Source organism: Malaclemys terrapin, chromosome 1, assembly GCF_027887155.1.
Source record: "Malaclemys terrapin pileata isolate rMalTer1 chromosome 1, rMalTer1.hap1, whole genome shotgun sequence".
Lineage (NCBI taxonomy): Eukaryota > Metazoa > Chordata > Testudines > Emydidae > Malaclemys > Malaclemys terrapin.
This window is the reverse complement of record NC_071505.1, coordinates 24,394,098-24,411,801: the sequence shown is the minus strand read 5'-3', so window position 1 is coordinate 24,411,801 and position 17,704 is coordinate 24,394,098. Positions and strand designations below refer to the sequence as shown.

Below are 17,704 nucleotides of genomic sequence, written 5' to 3'. Positions count from 1 at the left end.
ACCAAAGATCCATCTCAAGACCTGATCTCCCAAGTGTCATCCACTCCCAGTGAAATCAGTGGTAAGCAGCTAGGCCCAATTCTCCACTCACCCTGGTGTAAATCAGGAGCAATCCCACTGATACCAGGAAAATTGGGCCCTTAGAGACAGTTAAAACTGAAATTTTAAACTAGTTCTGAGCACGTGGGGAGAAAGAGCACTTCTGACTTAAGTTATTCCATTTGACAATATTCTCAAGTTCCAGAGCAAGCTATGTCCAGAATACAACTCCCACAAGAGACCTCTGCTCACATGCTGGGTTCCCAGAACTTTGAACATCACTCCTATGTTACTGATCAGCGATTCTCCCAACATTCAGCACAGATCTTACTATTTTATTTACCAGTGTCCTTACAGCCATGTTCTCCCAACTGCCAAGTGCCCTTAACCTTCATACAAAGTGAAGACTTCGATTGAAGGCAGTTGCGGGTTGGGGGACGGGGGAGATGAAGGAATCATCAATCCAGCTTTCATAGCAAATACAGGAACTATAGACCTTTTCCCCTGCCAAAGACTATAGAATCATAGAATATCAGGGTGAGAAGGGACCTCAGGAGGTCATCTAGTCCAACCCCCTGCTCAAAGCAGGGCCAATCCCTAACTAAATCCCCAAATCCCTAAATGGCCCCCTCAAGGATTGAACTCACAACCCTGGGTTTAGCAGGCCAATGTGCAAATCACTGAGCTATCCCTCCCCCGAGTTCAGCTTTTTTATGAGGAGAGATTAAAAAGACTGGGACTGTTCAGCTTGGAAAAAAGATGACTAAGATGGGATATGGTAAAAGTCTATACAATCATGAATGGTGGGGAGAAGAAAGTGAATAAGGAAGTGTTATTTATCCCTTCACATAACTTGAGAACCAGGGGTCACCCAATGAAATTAATAGGCAGCAGGTTTAAAAACAAACAAAAGAAAGTATTTCTTCACACACACAGTCAACCTGTGGAACTCGTTGCCAGGGGGTGATGTGAAGGCCAAAACTATAATGGGGTTCAAAAAAGAATTAGATAAATTAATGGAGGATAGGTCCATCAGTGGCTCTTAACCAAGAAGGTCAGAGATGCAACCCCTTTGCTGGATGTTCTTAGCCTCTGATTGCTAGAAGCTGGTATTGGACAACAGGAGATGGATCACTCGATGATTGCCTGTTCTGTTCATTCCCTCTGGGGCACCTGGCATTGGTCACTGTCAGAAGACAGGATACTGGCCTAGATGGACCATTGGTCTGACCCAGTATAGCCATTCTTATGTTCACCAGGTTCAGCTCCTTTTCCATACCCGTCTGTGCCCATACAATTGGTTTGTTTAGGTGAAACAGCCACTTCTTCTGAACAGCATGGCCAGAGTGATCACAACAATGCAAGCACAGGGTACCGTGGCCAAACTGAACGGAAAAATCCTGAACTGCTGGTGCTGATGAACATTAGGGATGTAAAATGTTAACCAGTAAGCTTTAGTCTTACCATTTAACCTGCTTTAACCATTAACCCCCGGCCTGCCGGCTGCCTGGCCAAAGCAGACCCAGCCACTTAATCGGTTGACCATTTAAACAAAATATTTGTAATCGTTTAAACGGTATTTACATCCCTATTGAAAATATAGTGACACCTCCAATGGCCCCAGTGAGAGGAGATGTACATTAGAAATCCCCCCATGTCCCCAGTGCAAAGAAACTTCCCCCATCTTAACTTCGGTCACAGAATAAAGAGGCATCAAACAACTGCAAGGCATCCAGGGTGGAAGCCAATGTCTTTCCGAAAGAAAAGGGCAAAGACTTGACAAACTACAGTGCATTTCTGAGCCAGCAAAATCTGTCTGGAAAATTCATGTTTCTAGCAACCATAAAAGCTACTTAAACTAGAGCAATTCTTTCTTCATCCTTATTTTCAGGTAACATGTGCATTACAGTAATGTTTATAAGGAAAGTGACAACCCATACCCTTCCTATCAATAGCAACACCTTCATATGTAGGGACTTACCTTTAATTCAGGTAAAGAAATAATGTCCGTTATGCATGTTATTCCAGGGATAATCTATAAACAAATATTAGGAAATTAAAACATTAATTTAGTCTAAAAGATACAAACAGATATAACAGATTATAACATAAAAATGTGAAGATTTCAGATCACTTTCCTCTGGGCTGTAATCTAGCTAACCAAGACAGCACATTCGTCTTTGCACAAAAGTAGTATGGAAACTATTTTCTCTCTGTGCTGGGATGAAAAAAGTGGTCTTCTCTGTCAGGATTAAAGTAGCTTGATAGATCCAGTATACAAGATAAACAGTCTCCAGCCGACACAGTGTAAAGTAAACGTGTGTGTAGTGTTTGAAATGTTAAGTAACTACCATTTAAATAAGCTGCCAGCTCGCCAGAACTTTTGTAATAATTAGTGTTAATGAGGAAAATCAGACAGTAGGCCTTACTGGAGAAGGCTGAAGACTGGAAAACTTTTGATTGGCTGGTGATTATGTTAGCCATGTGTAGACCTGCCCAATGCTGTTTTCTCTATGAAACTTTCATAATGGTAATACTCTCCAGATTGTGTACCTATTGGAAAGAATTGCAGGATCCTACTGACTAAAGTTACTCTGCATCCATTATAAATACCACATAGGCACACAATAACTGGTATATTATTACATAAAAACCATAACCAATGTAATCATTCATAACAGTTACATAAATGCAATCACAGCTGTTGTCATTGACATTTCATAAATGCATTTACCAAAAATAAAGATTCCTGAAAACCATGACACATTAAGTCTAGGTAACATAAAACAGGTATAAAATAGACAAACAAGCCACTAGATCAGAGGTGGGCAAACTATGGCTTGCGGGACTGTCCTGTCCGGTCCTTGAGCTCCCAGCCGGGGAAGCTAGCCCCAGGCCCCTCCCCCGCAGCCTCAGCTCACCGTGCCACCAGCGCTCTGGGCGGTGGGGCTGTGAGCTCCTTTCAGGCAGCACAGCTGGGAGAGCCGCCGGCCTACCCCAGTGCTCTAGACTGCACGGTGGCATGGCTGGCTCCAGCCGGGCGGTGTGGCTGCTAGTCCTGCTGCTCTGAGCGGCATGGTAAGGGGGCGGGGGGGGGGTTGGATAAGGGTCGAGGGAAGTCAGGGGACAGGGTACTGGGGGCGGTTGGATGGGGCAGAGGTTCGGGGGGGGCAGTCAGGGGACGGGGAATAGGGGGGTTGGATAGGCATGGGAGTCCCGGGGGGCCTGTCAAGAGGCGGGGGTATGGATAGGGGTCAGGGCAGTCAGAGGACAGGGAGCAGGGGGAGTTGGATAGGGGGTGGGGTCCCGGGGGGGCGGTTAGGGGTGGGGGGGTCCTGGGAGGGGGTGGTCAGAGGACAAGGAGCAGGGGGGGTTGGAGGGGTGGGAGGTTCTGAGGGGGACAGTCAGGAGGCAGATAGGGGGCGGGGCCAGGCTATTTGGGGAGGCACAGCCTTCCCTACCTGGCCCTCCATACAGTTTTGGAACCCCAATGTGGCCCTCAGGCCAAAAAGTTTGCCCACCCCTGCACTAGATCATCTTCCAAAAAGAATAAATTTGCTTCCAAAAGCAAACAGGTCTTATGACAAAATTTAAAGAATAAAAACCCTCTCCCAAAGTTATTAGTGCTCGTAGCCGCTGATTCCTTACCCCATTCCAGTACAGCAGTGAAGTATATGGCAAAAGTTTATCCAGCTTGCTAGTCTCTGGACACATTGCCCAGTATAAGGAAGCTGAATGCATTAAAAAAAAGAGAGAGAGAGAGAGAGAGAGAGATTTACAGAGACCAGGCTGTATAAAGTTATACGTCACCAAGAAAAAGCTTTATAGTCTTCCTTTTTACTCCCCCTTTCCCTCATTAATCTGTCAATTAATTGTTTGGGAACGAATCCTGATGTTGCCACTGCAGCAGCTTCCTTAGCAGTGGAACTTGATAAGACTCCACTGCACAAAGGGAGGAAAGGAATTCCAGATAGCCGTGCAGGGCGGTGTCAGCTGATTAGCCTCAGCTCAGCTGGGGTCCCCTGAACAGACACACAGGAGACAGGGCTCAGATTGGCTGGGCCAGGGGATCTGCTGATAGGTGAAAATGTCACAGGATACACCAGCCATTATGCTGAAGCAACCTTCCTGGAATGGCTCGGTGACCTGGCTGAGGCTAAAGGAGAATTACTCCTTCCCCTTCTATTCATCTATCTGGCACACATCCCCGCTATTTGAGCCACCTGCTAGGCAGAGAATTTGGCTCATGAAAGGGCAAAATGGTAATGGATCTCTCTTCCTGCACAACTAGGCAGCTAATCACATTTGTAAAGCTGTACAAAGTGCCAGAAAAACAGAATTGCAATGTACTTGTCTTCTCAATTAGCAACCCAGTACAACAGCGGAGTCAACCAACCAGGAGTACAATTAAAAAGATGAGGCAGCAGCAGCAGGAGAGTCAGTTTGCAATTGTGTGGCTTTATCTTCAGATGTCTCCCTTTAAGCAAAAACGTGCAGTGGGTAATTTAACATGCAATGCAAAAAAACACCTACCAATGATCAATTCCTGTAAGGGGTCAAATGTAGAACATGTTGACAGGTTCTCAGAAATCCACTGAATAATCTGTGAAAGTCAAACAATGGAGAGTTCATTACAGTTCTGTATTTAAAGCTTGTGTTCAAATGAAAGACTCTGGAATAGTCCATATCAATGAACATCTTTCGCCTGCACTTCAGTGCCTAATAGAGTGCCACAGAAATAAGTCAAACAATATTTTCAGAAAGAGAACCATTATACTCATTAGACTGGAAGCATGTTGAGGCCAACCTGGTCAGCTTCTAGGTGCTACCACAATACAAATGTTTGATGCTAATAGTGACCATGTCTTTATATTTGTCCTGTAAGGCACCTAGCACACTCTTTTTAGCACTGAATAAGTAAATGTCAAGAAACTTAAGGAATTACCATATATACTCATTCATTAGCCCGTTCATTTATAAGCCAACCCCCCAAAATGGATAGGCAAAAATAGCAAAAAATGAATGACCCTTTCATAAGCCGACCTTATATTTCAGGGGTTGGAAAACTTTGGCTCACGGCCCGTCAGGGTAAGCTGCTGGCGGGTTGGGACATTTTGTTTACCTGGAGCATTCACAGGCACGGCGCCACTTCCCGCAGCTCCCATTGGCTAGGAACAGCGAACCACGGCCACAGGGAGCTGAGGGGCTCCATGCCTGCAGACACTCCAAGTAAACAAAACGACAATGTATTAGATATTCAATTCAATGATTCCATAGAGTTTAAAATCATCAAATTTTGGTGTAGACCTGTTTATAAGCCGACCCCCGCTCTTTGATGCATCACTTTTTTACCAAAAATATTCCGCTCATGAACGATTATATACAGTAAGTTACATTCCTACCTGCATTTCCAAATCTGTTGTATTTCTGACATGTAGAAGAGCACAGTGCAGTGCTGCCAGTCTATCACTGTCACGTTTACTGTTCCAAAGGAATTGCATCAAGGAGCACTCATTTATTCTTACAGTAAACATTCTTCCTGAGCAGCAATCCCAGACGGCTGACTTGAACGGGGACTGGATGGAACTTTTGTGCAGCATGTTGATTCTCGCATCCTCACCTGAAGGGAGGGGGTTTAAAGGAAGAAAGGTCTTTGAGTGCACATAAGCTCTATTCACCACAGATTTCTCCCCTCTGCCACATCCCACGATCTCATGGTCTCCAATGGTGAGAAATAATCCACCCCTCCTTCACTTTCTCTCCCCTCACATGCTTTGACTTCCCATCCCACCCTACTGGCCAGCTGTTTTCAGAAGTGCTAAGCACCCACAGGTCCCTTTGAAGACCGTGAGAGATGTAAGTGCTGAGAACTTCTGAAAATCAGGCCCTACCTGTCTTAGATTTTTCCCTAGCACAGATCACTATTGTGTCTTAGCATTCAGGCAGGTCTACACTACTGCTTAAGCCAATGTAATTTATGTCGCTCAGAGGTGTGAAAAAGACACCCCCCTGAGTGACGCAAGTTACTGCAACATAAGCGCTGTCCACACCGGTACTACGTCAGCAGGAGATGCTCTCCCATCAACATAGTTTCCACCTCTCATGGAGGTGGAGTAATTAGCCGACAGGAGAGCGCTCTCCCATCGGCATGCGGCGTCTTCACCAGACGCAATACAGCGGCGTAGCTGCACTGGTGCATCCGTGCCAATATAGCGCTTCTAGTGCAGACCTGCCCTCAGTCTTCACTGCTTCCTGGCCATTGTTCTTGAAGCTTAAAATGACTGGATGGGATTCATTTAATGACATTCCTTAACTGCCTTTAGAGGCATCTATTCAGTAGTGCAAGCAACTACCTCTACTGCCCAGGACCTCAGTAGCACACCAAATCCCTTCGGTTTGGGGGAGGGAGAAACAAAGTATCTAACTCTTGCCTGAATTTGAATCACCACTGTAGATGGCCACCATTTTAATAACAGAGTAGAGTGAGTTAGTCTGTACTAATTATGATGCAGTAAGTCTGTACCACCCAGAACAACATGCTAACACTGTATTGGGCCATCTAAACAGCAGCATGCACCAAACTATAAGAACAGGGAGATTCTGCTTTGTAGTACTAAATTTAAACATAACCCAAAACCAAGACCACTTTGCATATACTGGAACGGATTCACTTCTGAGTTACTCCAGTTTTCTGCCAGTGTAATTCCAGGCCCACTGCATCACACCCACCATGCAGAAAATAAAATAATGCTTCCTACCTACCTCGGGTATTTCTGCAGGAAAATATTTATTTATATTCCCACCTCCAACCAGCTATTAGTTTCTTTTTGACATTGCTGCATATGTCAGAGCTGCACCAGTCCTAGCACCCTACCTTTCTTTTACCCAATCAGAAAAATGGCCTTCTGTTTTCAAACAAAGGCCTTCTGTTTCCAAAAATAACCCATTTCCTATAAAGTACAGTTATGTGGAAGTGAAATAATGTGCCTTTCAGATGAGGCTTCAAAACAAATTACATGACTCTGATCAGGTGAAGGAAATGCAGATTTCCTCTCCCCACTCCACTCGAACATACATACATTTCCTTCCTCCAATTGAGGTTTTGTAAAATTAAATTTGCATCTCCATGTGAAATTTGAGAATACTGGAGCATCCATAAACATGCATAGGGGGATGGGAAATTATTAAACTGTGGCAGAGAATGCAATTCACTGAATGGTCTTCTTTCATTTCATAACACTCTAACAGTGAGTAATGGATGAAATAAGAAAGTTCATCATTTCTTTTTAAAATTGAGTGTGCCAAAAATGCATGTCTTATTCTGCCTGATCCCTATCTTCTAGGCTTTTCAGAGACCAATGTACAGTAATGCAGATGTGAGGCCAATAAAATGAACTGAATTCTCCTCCAAAGGGAGCTGAACATCTTCAAGAGTCTCCACCAAAGTCAACAATAAAAGAGATGCTAAAGACTTCAAAGTACTGAAGTTTTACTGTACCTGTCAGAAACAAATTATAGCACATCAGGTCAGGATGTTGAGTATTGAGGAGGTGCAGAAAGTGGCCAGGCAAATAAACAGCCACATAATAGTCTGTTCAAAATAAAAAAAAGAGTCATCAATTTGAGCAACTGTTAAAATATTTACTTTGGGAGGCTGGGACTTATGAATTCTCAGCCCAGTTCTCTTTATTGGAACAGGTTATGTCTAGGAGATATAACAAGGGTTAGTTAATAGCAGTTGCAGGGTTAACACAGAAAATATAGGTTATACATTCAGGTTTCCAGGGGAGGATGTGAGAGGCTCACGCAACTCAAGAGCGCTATACTAGCTGATCTCCAGAGAAGTACAGTCAACTTCAGAGGAAGTTGCTCACTGACAATATGAGGTATTGCAAGATCAAGTGCCAAAAATGGAAGTCAAGTAAGTTGCAAAATGTAGCAAATAACGTAACTTATGAAGGGATGTGGGGGGGAACTTTATGTCCTTCTTATGAAGAGGAGAGGGACCACCAAAAGGCTGAAGGTTAACAATTTCTCTCCCTTCTCAAAGTGGGGAGAGGAAACAAGAGAAGCTACATTAGCAACCTACCAAGATTCAAAAAAGCTACTTCCTTCACTTGTGGGTAATCTGTTCTTTGTAGAGCAACTGTAAAGGTTTTGCTGTAACCTGGGAAGACACACATGAAACATCTGTTATATGCAAATTATAACTATAGACAGAGAATTCGGAGCAGTACAAGTCTATCCAAACCACAGAACTTCTGAGATTCTTTGTCTATACTATGTTATATTTCTCATTGGCTATAACAAATCCTCCTCTGCCTGGACTGAAACGCTAGTCTCTATTCTTACCAAGAAGGGCTTAGAACTAATGGGTTAATTTTTCAGAGATTATAAAGCCAGAATGAGCCACTGTGATCATCTAGGCTGACCTTCTGTATAACACAGACCACAGGAGTTCCCTGAAGTAATTCCTGTTTGAACTAGAGCAAATCTTTTTAGCAAAACAACCAATCTAGATTTAATTGCCAGTGAGGGAAAATCCACCACAACTCTTGATAAATTGTTCCAATGGTTAATTACCTTCACTGTTAAAAATTTGCACCTTATTTCCAGTCTAAATTTGTGTAGCTTCAACTCCCTGCCATTGGCTTTTGTTATACCTGTGACTAAAGTCCATTATCAAATTTTTGTTCATCATGTAGCTGCCTATAGACTGTGATCAAGTCACCTCTTAACCTTCTTGCTAGCTTCATTTATACAGCTAATTTTCAGTGAAGTCAGTGAGAGCTGCACCCATGCCTGTGAAAATAAGGGCTGACCTGCGCCCCTGGACACTCAAGCTAGGAACTACCAGTTCCACCTCCACACACGGTGCCTTATTGTCACAGATACGGAGCATCCGCAGCTCTAGAGCCCTGTACAGATACAAAATGTATATCTGTGGATGCAGCTCCTCCAGCAGGGTGTACCGCCCCCAGCTCTGCCCAGTGCATCGCGGGACCAGGGACAGCTACTGATGAGCCTGGTCCTGCCCTGGTGGGCAAGGTTGGGTGCGGGACGGGGAGCGGTACAACCACACCAGAGGAGCTGCTGGCGTGGGGTGCTGGCTTTCAGGAGCGGCGGGCCGCCAGGCTGCTGCTTTCGCTGCTGCGGTTCTCAGTAGAGCCCTGCAGCTCCATAGATACCGATTTATATCTGTGGATATCCATATCCACGGATATAAATTTTGCATCCGCGCAGGGCTCTGTGCAGCTCCCACTAACTTCAGTTGCTGCTGTAAGTGCTCAGCACTGCTGAAAGTCTGGCTGCATGTTTCAAAGTGGACACCCCGAAATGAGGAACATGCAACTAATGGCCACCTATGGAAAATTGTGGTTTAAGTGTCTTGCCCAGAATCCCATAGGAAGTCTATGACAGGGATATATACTTAGCAGCCTAACTTTCAGGCATCCAGGCTTAGAAGTTTTGGCCAGACTATTTTAAAGTCTACAGCTTTACGTAGCTGTTTATTTTGTAAGATATTCTGTGACACTTCATACAAAATGACACACTAAAATAAAGCAAGAAAGAACAAGAGAATAAAACAGATTAACTGTACCTTTATGTAAAAAAGAAACTGAGTATGTGACCTCCTTTGGAATATCAGGAGCCTGACTACAACACAGACAAAAACTTCCTAAAAAAATAAAAATAAAGAGATTGAAATGGAGGTTGGTTTGGTTATCATACTTGTTCACTGAATAAGTTATGTCTGCCTTCGCTGATCCACTTTATATTTCTCAAAAGATGGATACCGGCTGCAGACCCCAATCCTAAAAACTAAGAAAAAGCATCTTTGTTATCTTTAATCTAAAACATTCTTAAACAACTTTCAGGACTATGGAAATATACATACATCAAGGGAATAGCTTCCTCTTAGCTAAAGAGGAAGAAGGCAAAAAAGGTTGAGTATGAATAATAAGATAGGGTTACCATACGTCCTCTTTTTCCCGGACATGTCCGGCTTTTCGGCAGTCAAACCCCCGTCCGGGGGGAATTGCCAAAAAGCGGAACATGTCCGGGAAAATGGCGGCTCTGTTTAAGAGCCTGGCTGCCTGAACGCTACCAGCTTCGGGCAGCCCCGTGCCTGGAGACCCTGCGCCGCTGGAGCCCGGGAGGGGAAGTGCCCGGCTGGGGGCGCAGGGTCTGGAGGCACGGGGCTGCACGAAGCCGGTAGCGCTCCGGCAGCCCGGCTCTTAAATAGAGCCGCGGGGACTGGAGCCTCCAGCCGCCGGGGCTGTGTGTAACTGACCCAGTGTCAGTTACACAGAGCCAAAGAGGAGAAAAGCCTCCAGCCCCCGGGGCTCTGTGTAACTGACACAGGGTCAGTTACACAGAGCCCCAGCCGCTGGAGGCTCTGTTTAAGAGCCGGGCTGCCCGAGCGCTACCGGCTTCGGGCAGCCCCGTGCCTGGAGACCCTGCGCCCCCAGCCGGGCACTTCCCCTCCCGGGCTCCGGCGGCGCAGGGTCTCCAGGCACGGGGCTGCCCGAAGCCGGTAGCTCTCGGGCAGCCCGGCTCTGTGTAACTGACACTGTGTCAGTTACACACAGCCCCGGCGTCTCTATTTAAGAGCCGGGCTGCCCGAGCGCTACCGGCTTCGGGCAGCCCCGTGCCTCCGGACCCTGCGCCGCCGGAGCCCGGGAGGGGAAGTGCCCGGCTGGGGGCGCAGGGTCTGGAGGCACGGGGCTGCCCGAAGCCGGTAGCGCTTGGGCAGCCCAGCTCTTAAACAGAGCGGGGGCGGCTGGAGCCTCCAGCCCCCGGGGCTCTGTGTAACTGACCCAGTGTCAGTTACACAGAGCCAAAGAGGAGAAAAGCCTCCAGCCCCCGGGGCTCTGTGTAACTGACACAGGGTCAGTTACACAGAGCCCCAGCTGCTGGAGGCTCTGTTTAAGAACCGGGCTGCCCCAGAGCTACCGGCTTCGGGCAGCCCCCTTGCCTCCGGACCCTGCGCCCCCAGCCGGGCACTTCCCCTCCCGGGCTCCGGCGGCGCAGGGTCCGGAGGCACGGGGGCTGCCCAAAGCCGGTAGCGCTGGGGCAGCCCGGCTCTTAAACAGAGCCTAAGAGGAGCAGAGCCTCCAGCTGCGGGGGCTCTGCTCCTCTTCGGCTCTGTGTAACTTATACAGTGTAAGTTACGCAGAGCCGCCGGAGCCCCGGAGGGGAAGTGCCCGGCTGGGGGCACAGGGTCTGGAGGCATGGGGGCTGCCCAAAGCCCGAGCGCTACCGGCTTCACAGTTTGCTGGGCAGCCTCCAGACCCTGCGCCCCCAGCTGGGCGCTTCCCCTCCCGGGCACCAGCTGCGCTGGGGAAGCGCCGGCTGGGGGCGCAGGGTCTGGGGGCTGCCCGGGAAACCGTGATGCTGGTAGCACTGGGGCAGCCCTTTCCCCCTGTCTGGGAGTGGGAGGGAGGAGGGGGCGGAGTTAGGGTGGGGGAAGGGGCGGAGTTGGGGCGGGGCTAGGGGTGGGGAAATGGGCGGGGCCATGGCCCATGGAGGGTCCTCTTTTTTTATTTATGAGATATGGTAACCCTAAATAAGAGAGGGAAATGCAGGAGAAAATACACTGTAATGCAATTTTGGGTTCTGAAGGCTCAGCAAATCCTTCTAATTCAGAGAAACTGCATTTTTCAGCTCTTTGCGGTAGAAAACATTCTAGCACCATCTGAACCACTGACCAGACCACTGTACCTACAGGAAGCCCAGATTTCTGGCGATTATCTATTAAAAGCTGCCAAGATGCAATGCTGTAATTGAATGTGCAAAACAGACCACCACAAAGTAAAGGTCTAGTTATCTCACCATCCTGCTGCAAGTGCAGAATTAACCCGGGCCTAAAGGATATTTGCTAGCACCTTCTCATGCTTCAGAGAAATCCTGACTTTTCTTCCTTAAGTAGAGTGATATTTCTTTGTTAGAAGAGAAATTTGTCCTTATCATAAGCACAGTTCAGCCATGGTAAATTATTCTTTGTCCTAACCTTATTCCCCCACCCAACCCCCATTGAGAATGACTGGCCATTTTGACCCCATCTAATAGTAGCCTGCCCTCCAGATCTGATAAAATAGGAAACAAATTAAACACCTTGGTCCTCTTACTCCATCACTTTAGCCAGTTATTTTTGGAATGTATGCCACAAGCATCCCCAAATCCATGCTGTCCCAATTCAACTGGGAGAGCAGAAGAGAGAACTATGATCATACAGTGGTTACCTTTGTCCATAACTTAGTGCCTAAAAAAATGTATTGCTAACAAAGATATTGCTATCAAAAGACACAGATAAATGTACACATAGACACACACTTTTATAATGCAAATAGATGCACAGTACACTAATCAAAAGTACAAGTATCCAACCTCAAGAGATTTCACTTTATTAAAAGTGCCTAGAACGTCTGAGCACAAAGCTGCACTATAGCACTGCACTAGTAATGCTACATATTTGGCTGAGACATTTAACTTTCAGGAGGGGGAAGAGAGAGAATTTCCTCTGACTGAAATTCATGTTCGTTTCCAGCGTGCTGAATAGTTCTGGTAAGTTTGATAGAGTTTTGCTTGGATATTTGAGGTACTGAAACATAAATAGATGGGGTGTTCCTGATCATTTGGGGCCTTATGGAACATGCAGAATTTTTAAAGCAGCAGCATAAGGCCACAGCAGGAAAGTTGTGGCTTTTCTGGGCCTCTTCCAGTGCTTTTTTCTTGTCATGGTCTCCCCTTCCACATTGCCAATTTCATTTTCACATGCTGGGAAGGACAAAGTGTGCTGTGGAGTACACTGCCCTATAAACTGCACAATTTGAATTGAATGTGCAAACTAATCATCTTGAATTCAGATTAATGCATTGGTGCATATGTATGCAAATGTGACAAGAGAACTGGATGGCTCAGTAGACTGCTAATGGGACACACGTGCTTTCATCTCTCAGAGGTTGGTAGTGAACAAAAGAAGTTGCCATCCAATGGCTTTTCAGTGACTTAGATAAAGGGAGACTGGTCTCAGTCCACTTACAAGTAGACAGGTACACATTTCACAAGAGTTACCACATCTGACTCCATGTTAGCAATCTCAGTAGAGAGGCCAAAGACAGAATATAAAGTGAATTATTTTCTTGCCCCAACGCGTGGTCCTTGCACGACTGACATATGTTGGTGGACGGTGTGGAAAAGATTGTGTTGCTAGTGGTCGAGTTGTAAACAGTACTGTAGTTTTTCTGTTTATCCACAGAACACAGAGTTTACACTCCAGCACTGTTCACAAGCAGTAAGTCTCACACAAAACACTGGGCCAAATTCTCTGCAGAAAGTAATGGCATAAATGAGCACAGCTCCACTGAAGTCAGTGGAAGTGCAGTCATGACATTGAAGAGTTTAGTCCAATTGCTTTTGGAGTGTGATCAGCAGGTTGTACATTCAGATATTTGATAAACTCTACTCTTTCTTCTTCAAAAACAAAGAGGGAGAAGAGGAGAAAATGGGGGGGGGAGGAGCAGGGAAGATGGAAAGCCAGAAACAAAACAAAAAAAGGAAGAGTTTAAAAATATAGTTCTGCTCATGCAACTCCATGATAAGATTTCAGGACATACAAGAGTCAGGAAATAGCAACTATAAATTCTGCGACTTGGCAACTATACATTAAGACATTGAAATTACCATAGAAGGTGTCATGCAATTCCATATATGCATAAAGTTACATTTCCCTAGGAAACGAACTTTAATTTCTTGCCTTTTGTTCATGTAGAATCTCAACCATAATGTTGCATTAAAATACCTCCTGCAGCATCAGAACATCTCCTAATTCAAATATGTGTCACTGTACATAAATGTCTTGCATATATCCTGTGTACAGACTCAATGCACAACACAGCCAAAGAGACAAACATCACTACTTGTCCCATAACCTCAGCCGTACAGAACGCAATGCCATCTACAATGTCAGAGTTGTTTCTGAGGCTATCATCAAAGGGGCTGACAAAGGAGGTGCTGTAATCATAATGAACAGGTCGGATTATGAACAGGAGGCTGCTAGGCAACTCTCCAAGACCACATTCTACAGGCCACTATCCTCTGATCCCACTGAGGAATACCAAAAGGAACTACACCATCTGCTCAAGAAATTCCCAGCTACAGTATGGGAACAAATCTACATGGACACACCCCCAGAACCCCGACCAGGGGTATTCTATCTGCTACCCAAGATCCATAAACCCGGAAACCCTGGACGCCCCATCATCTCAGGCATTGGCACTCTTACAGCAGGATTATCTGGCTATTTGAACTCTCTCCTCAGACCCTACGCTACCAGCACTCCCAGCTATCTTTGAGACACCACCGACTTCCTGAGGAAACTACAATGCATTGGTGTTCTTCCTGAAAACACCATCCTGGCCACCATAGTTGTAGAAGCACTTTACACCAATATTCCACATGAGGATGGACTACAAGCTGTCAGGAACAGTATCCCTGATGAGGCCACAGCATGCCTGGTGGCTGAGTTTTGTGACTTTGTCCTCACCCACAACCACTTCAGATTTGGGGACAACTTATACCTTCAAGTCAGTGGCACTGCTATGGGTACCCGCATGGCCCCACAGTATGCCAGCATTTTTATGGCTGACTTAGAACAACGCTTCCTCAGCTCTCGTCCCCTAGTGCCCCTCCTCTACTTGCGCTACACTGATGACATCTTATTCATATGGACCCACGGAAAGGAGGCCCTTGAAGAATTCCACCTGGACTTCAACAATTTCCACCCCACCATCAACTTCAGCTTGGACCAGTCCACACAAGAGATCCACTTCCAGGACACTACAGTGCAAATAAGTGATGGTCACATAAACACCACCCTATACCGGAAACCTACTGACTGCTATACGTACCTACATGCCTCCAGCTTCCATCCAAGACACATCACACGATCCATTGTCTACAGCCAAGCCCTAAGATACAACCGAATTTGCTCCAACCCCTCAGACAGAGACAAACACCTACAAGATCTTTATCAAGCATTCGTAAAACTACAATACCCACCTGGGGAAGTGCGGAAACAGATTGACAGAGCAAGATGGGTACCCAGCAATCACCTACTACAGGACAGGCCCAACAAGGACAACAACAGAACACCACTGGCCATCACATACAGCCCCCAGCTAAAACCTCTCCAGCACATTATCCATGATCTACAACCTATCCTGGAAAGTGATCCCTCACTCTCACAGACCTTGGAAGGAAGGCCAGTCCTCGCTTACAGACAACCCCCCAACCTGAAGCAAATACTCACCAGCAACTACACACCACACCACAGAAACACCAACCCAGGAACCAATACCTGTAGCAAACCTCGTTGCCTACTCTGTCCCCATATCTACTCTGGCGACACCATCAGAGGACCCAACCACATCAGCCACACCATCAAGGGCTCATTCACCTGCACATCCACTAATGTTATATATGCCATCATGTACCAGCAATACCACTCTGTCATGTACATTGGCCAAACCGGACAGTCCCTCCGCAAAAGAATAAATGGACACAAATCGGACATCAGGAATGGTAAAATACATAAGCCAGTAAGTGAACACTTCAATCTCCCTAGTCATTCTATTACAGATTTAAAAGTCACTATCATTGAACAAAAAAACTTCAGAAACAGACTTCAAAGAGAAACAGCAGAACTAAAATTCATTTGCAAATTTAACACCATTAATCTGGGCTTGAATAGGGACTGGGAGTGGCTGGCTCATTACAGAAGCAGCTTTTCCTCTCCTGGAATTGACACCTCCTCATCTATTATTGGGAGTGGACTACATCCACCCTGATTGAATTGGCCCGGTCAACACTGGTTCTCCACTTGCGAAGTAACTCCCTGCTATCCATGTGTCAGTATATAATGCCTGCATCTGTAACTTTCACTCTATGCATCTGAAGAAGTGAGGTTTTTACCCACAAAAGCTTATGCCCAAATAAATCTGTTAGTCTTTAAGGTGCCACCAGACTCCTTGTTGTTTTTGTAGCTACAGACTAAACACGGCTACCCCGATACTTGACAGCCAAAGAGAGTCATCGATATGCTAGCTAACAAATGGTGAAGCAGAGGAGGAGATGGGTGTGACGTTGTGCAGTCTATATGGTTTTATAAAAACTTGATAATAAGTCAATATAATGTAACTGAGATAGTTTTACAGAAAATACGGTAATAAGTGATTGTAAAGTAACTGGGATATGCTTCATGCAAAAGGTCTCTTGTAAGGTATCATTACAAAGCTTATAATCTACTGAGTATGATCATCTGATTTGTATAAATGTACCACTCTTGTATCTAAAACTAGAAATATAAAATGTAACTCTGAGGGCCTATTGTAATTGTGTAAAGTGTGGCCCATTAATGATGGTTTGGAATCTTGATGACTCCCATTGTCTGCAGATGGCTGTATTTACCTGTGAGTCTTCCTGTATATGTGTGCGCTGGCAAGTGAGTAATGAAGTCTTGCAGTGACATGTGATCATGTCACCTGAACTGGAATCCATCTTTAACCTGGTGCTTTTCCAGTGAGGGGGGGTGGAAACCCAGAGATTTCCCACCTTATGCAAAAGATATATAAAGGGGGGAAGAGAACAGAGAGGGAGAGGAGCCATCATGAAGAATCCCCTAGCTATCACCTGAGCTGCAATAAGAGCTGTACCAGGGGAAAGAATTGTGCCCAGGCCTGGAAGGTGTCCAGTCTGAGAAAAACTTACTGAAGCATCTCTGAGGGTGAGATTATCTGTATTCAGTTTGATTAGGCATAGATTTGCGCATTTTATTTTATTTTGCTTGTGACTTACTTTGTTCTGTCTGTTACTACTTTGAACCGCTTAAATCCTACTGTCTGTATTTAATAAAATCACTTTTTATTTAGTAATTTACTCAGAGTATGTATTAATACCTGGGGGAGCAAACAGCTGTGCATATCTCTCTATCAGTGTTATAGAGGGCGAACAATTTATGAGTTTGCCCTGCATAAGCTTTATGCAGGGTAAAACGGATTTATCTGGGTTTAGACCCCATTGGGAGTTGGGCATCTGAGTGCTAAAGACAAGCGCACTTCTGTAAGCTGTTTTCAGGTAAACTTGCAGCTTTAGGACAGGAGATCCAGACCCTGGATCTGTGTCTGGAGCCAGACGGGAGTGTCCGGCTCAGCAAGACAGGGTGCTGCAGTCCTGAGCTGGCAGGGAAAACAGAAGCAGGGGTAGTCTTTGCACATCGGGTGGCAGCTCCCAAGGGGGTTTCTGTGATCCAACCCGTCACAATGGGTCTTTTATTGTCTACGTTTCTGAAAGATCAATAAACTAAATTGAAAATAAAAATCTCCAAGTTAAAAAAAAATAACCCCAATCATAAAGTTCATGAGACCATACCAACGGTTAAATAATCATTAACGCTGTTCAGAAAATAGAAAGTTAATTCTCAGACTTGTTTGATCTCAGCTAATTTGTGAGCAGGGCTTTTTGGGGTCTAGTGACATTCTATCTTGTTAATGCTGGCTATGAGTAACAGGGCTACTTTTCTTCTGCTACGGAAGTTTGAGAGTGAAAAAGCGGCTTCATTCAGAGTTGAGACAGGCTACCGTCACTAACAGTTTTTTTATTAAAT

The 17,704-nt window shown here is 45.6% G+C and overlaps 1 protein-coding gene across 2 annotated transcripts in view; it reads right to left on the bottom strand.

The window, feature by feature from the left end:
• Positions 1-17,704, bottom strand: part of GSAP (gamma-secretase activating protein) — a 72,150-nt gene that overhangs the window by 27,191 nt on the left and 27,255 nt on the right. For both annotated transcript variants that reach the window (XM_054017661.1, XM_054017668.1), the window contains exons 13-19: positions 9,641-9,718; positions 8,129-8,206; positions 7,538-7,630; positions 5,442-5,659; positions 4,573-4,642; positions 3,688-3,770; positions 2,021-2,074 (exon numbers count right to left, since the gene is read on the bottom strand). In XM_054017661.1, coding sequence (XP_053873636.1) covers positions 2,021-2,074; positions 3,688-3,770; positions 4,573-4,642; positions 5,442-5,659; positions 7,538-7,630; positions 8,129-8,206; positions 9,641-9,718 — 674 coding nt within the window. The remainder of the gene's footprint in view (positions 1-2,020; positions 2,075-3,687; positions 3,771-4,572; positions 4,643-5,441; positions 5,660-7,537; positions 7,631-8,128; positions 8,207-9,640; positions 9,719-17,704) is intronic.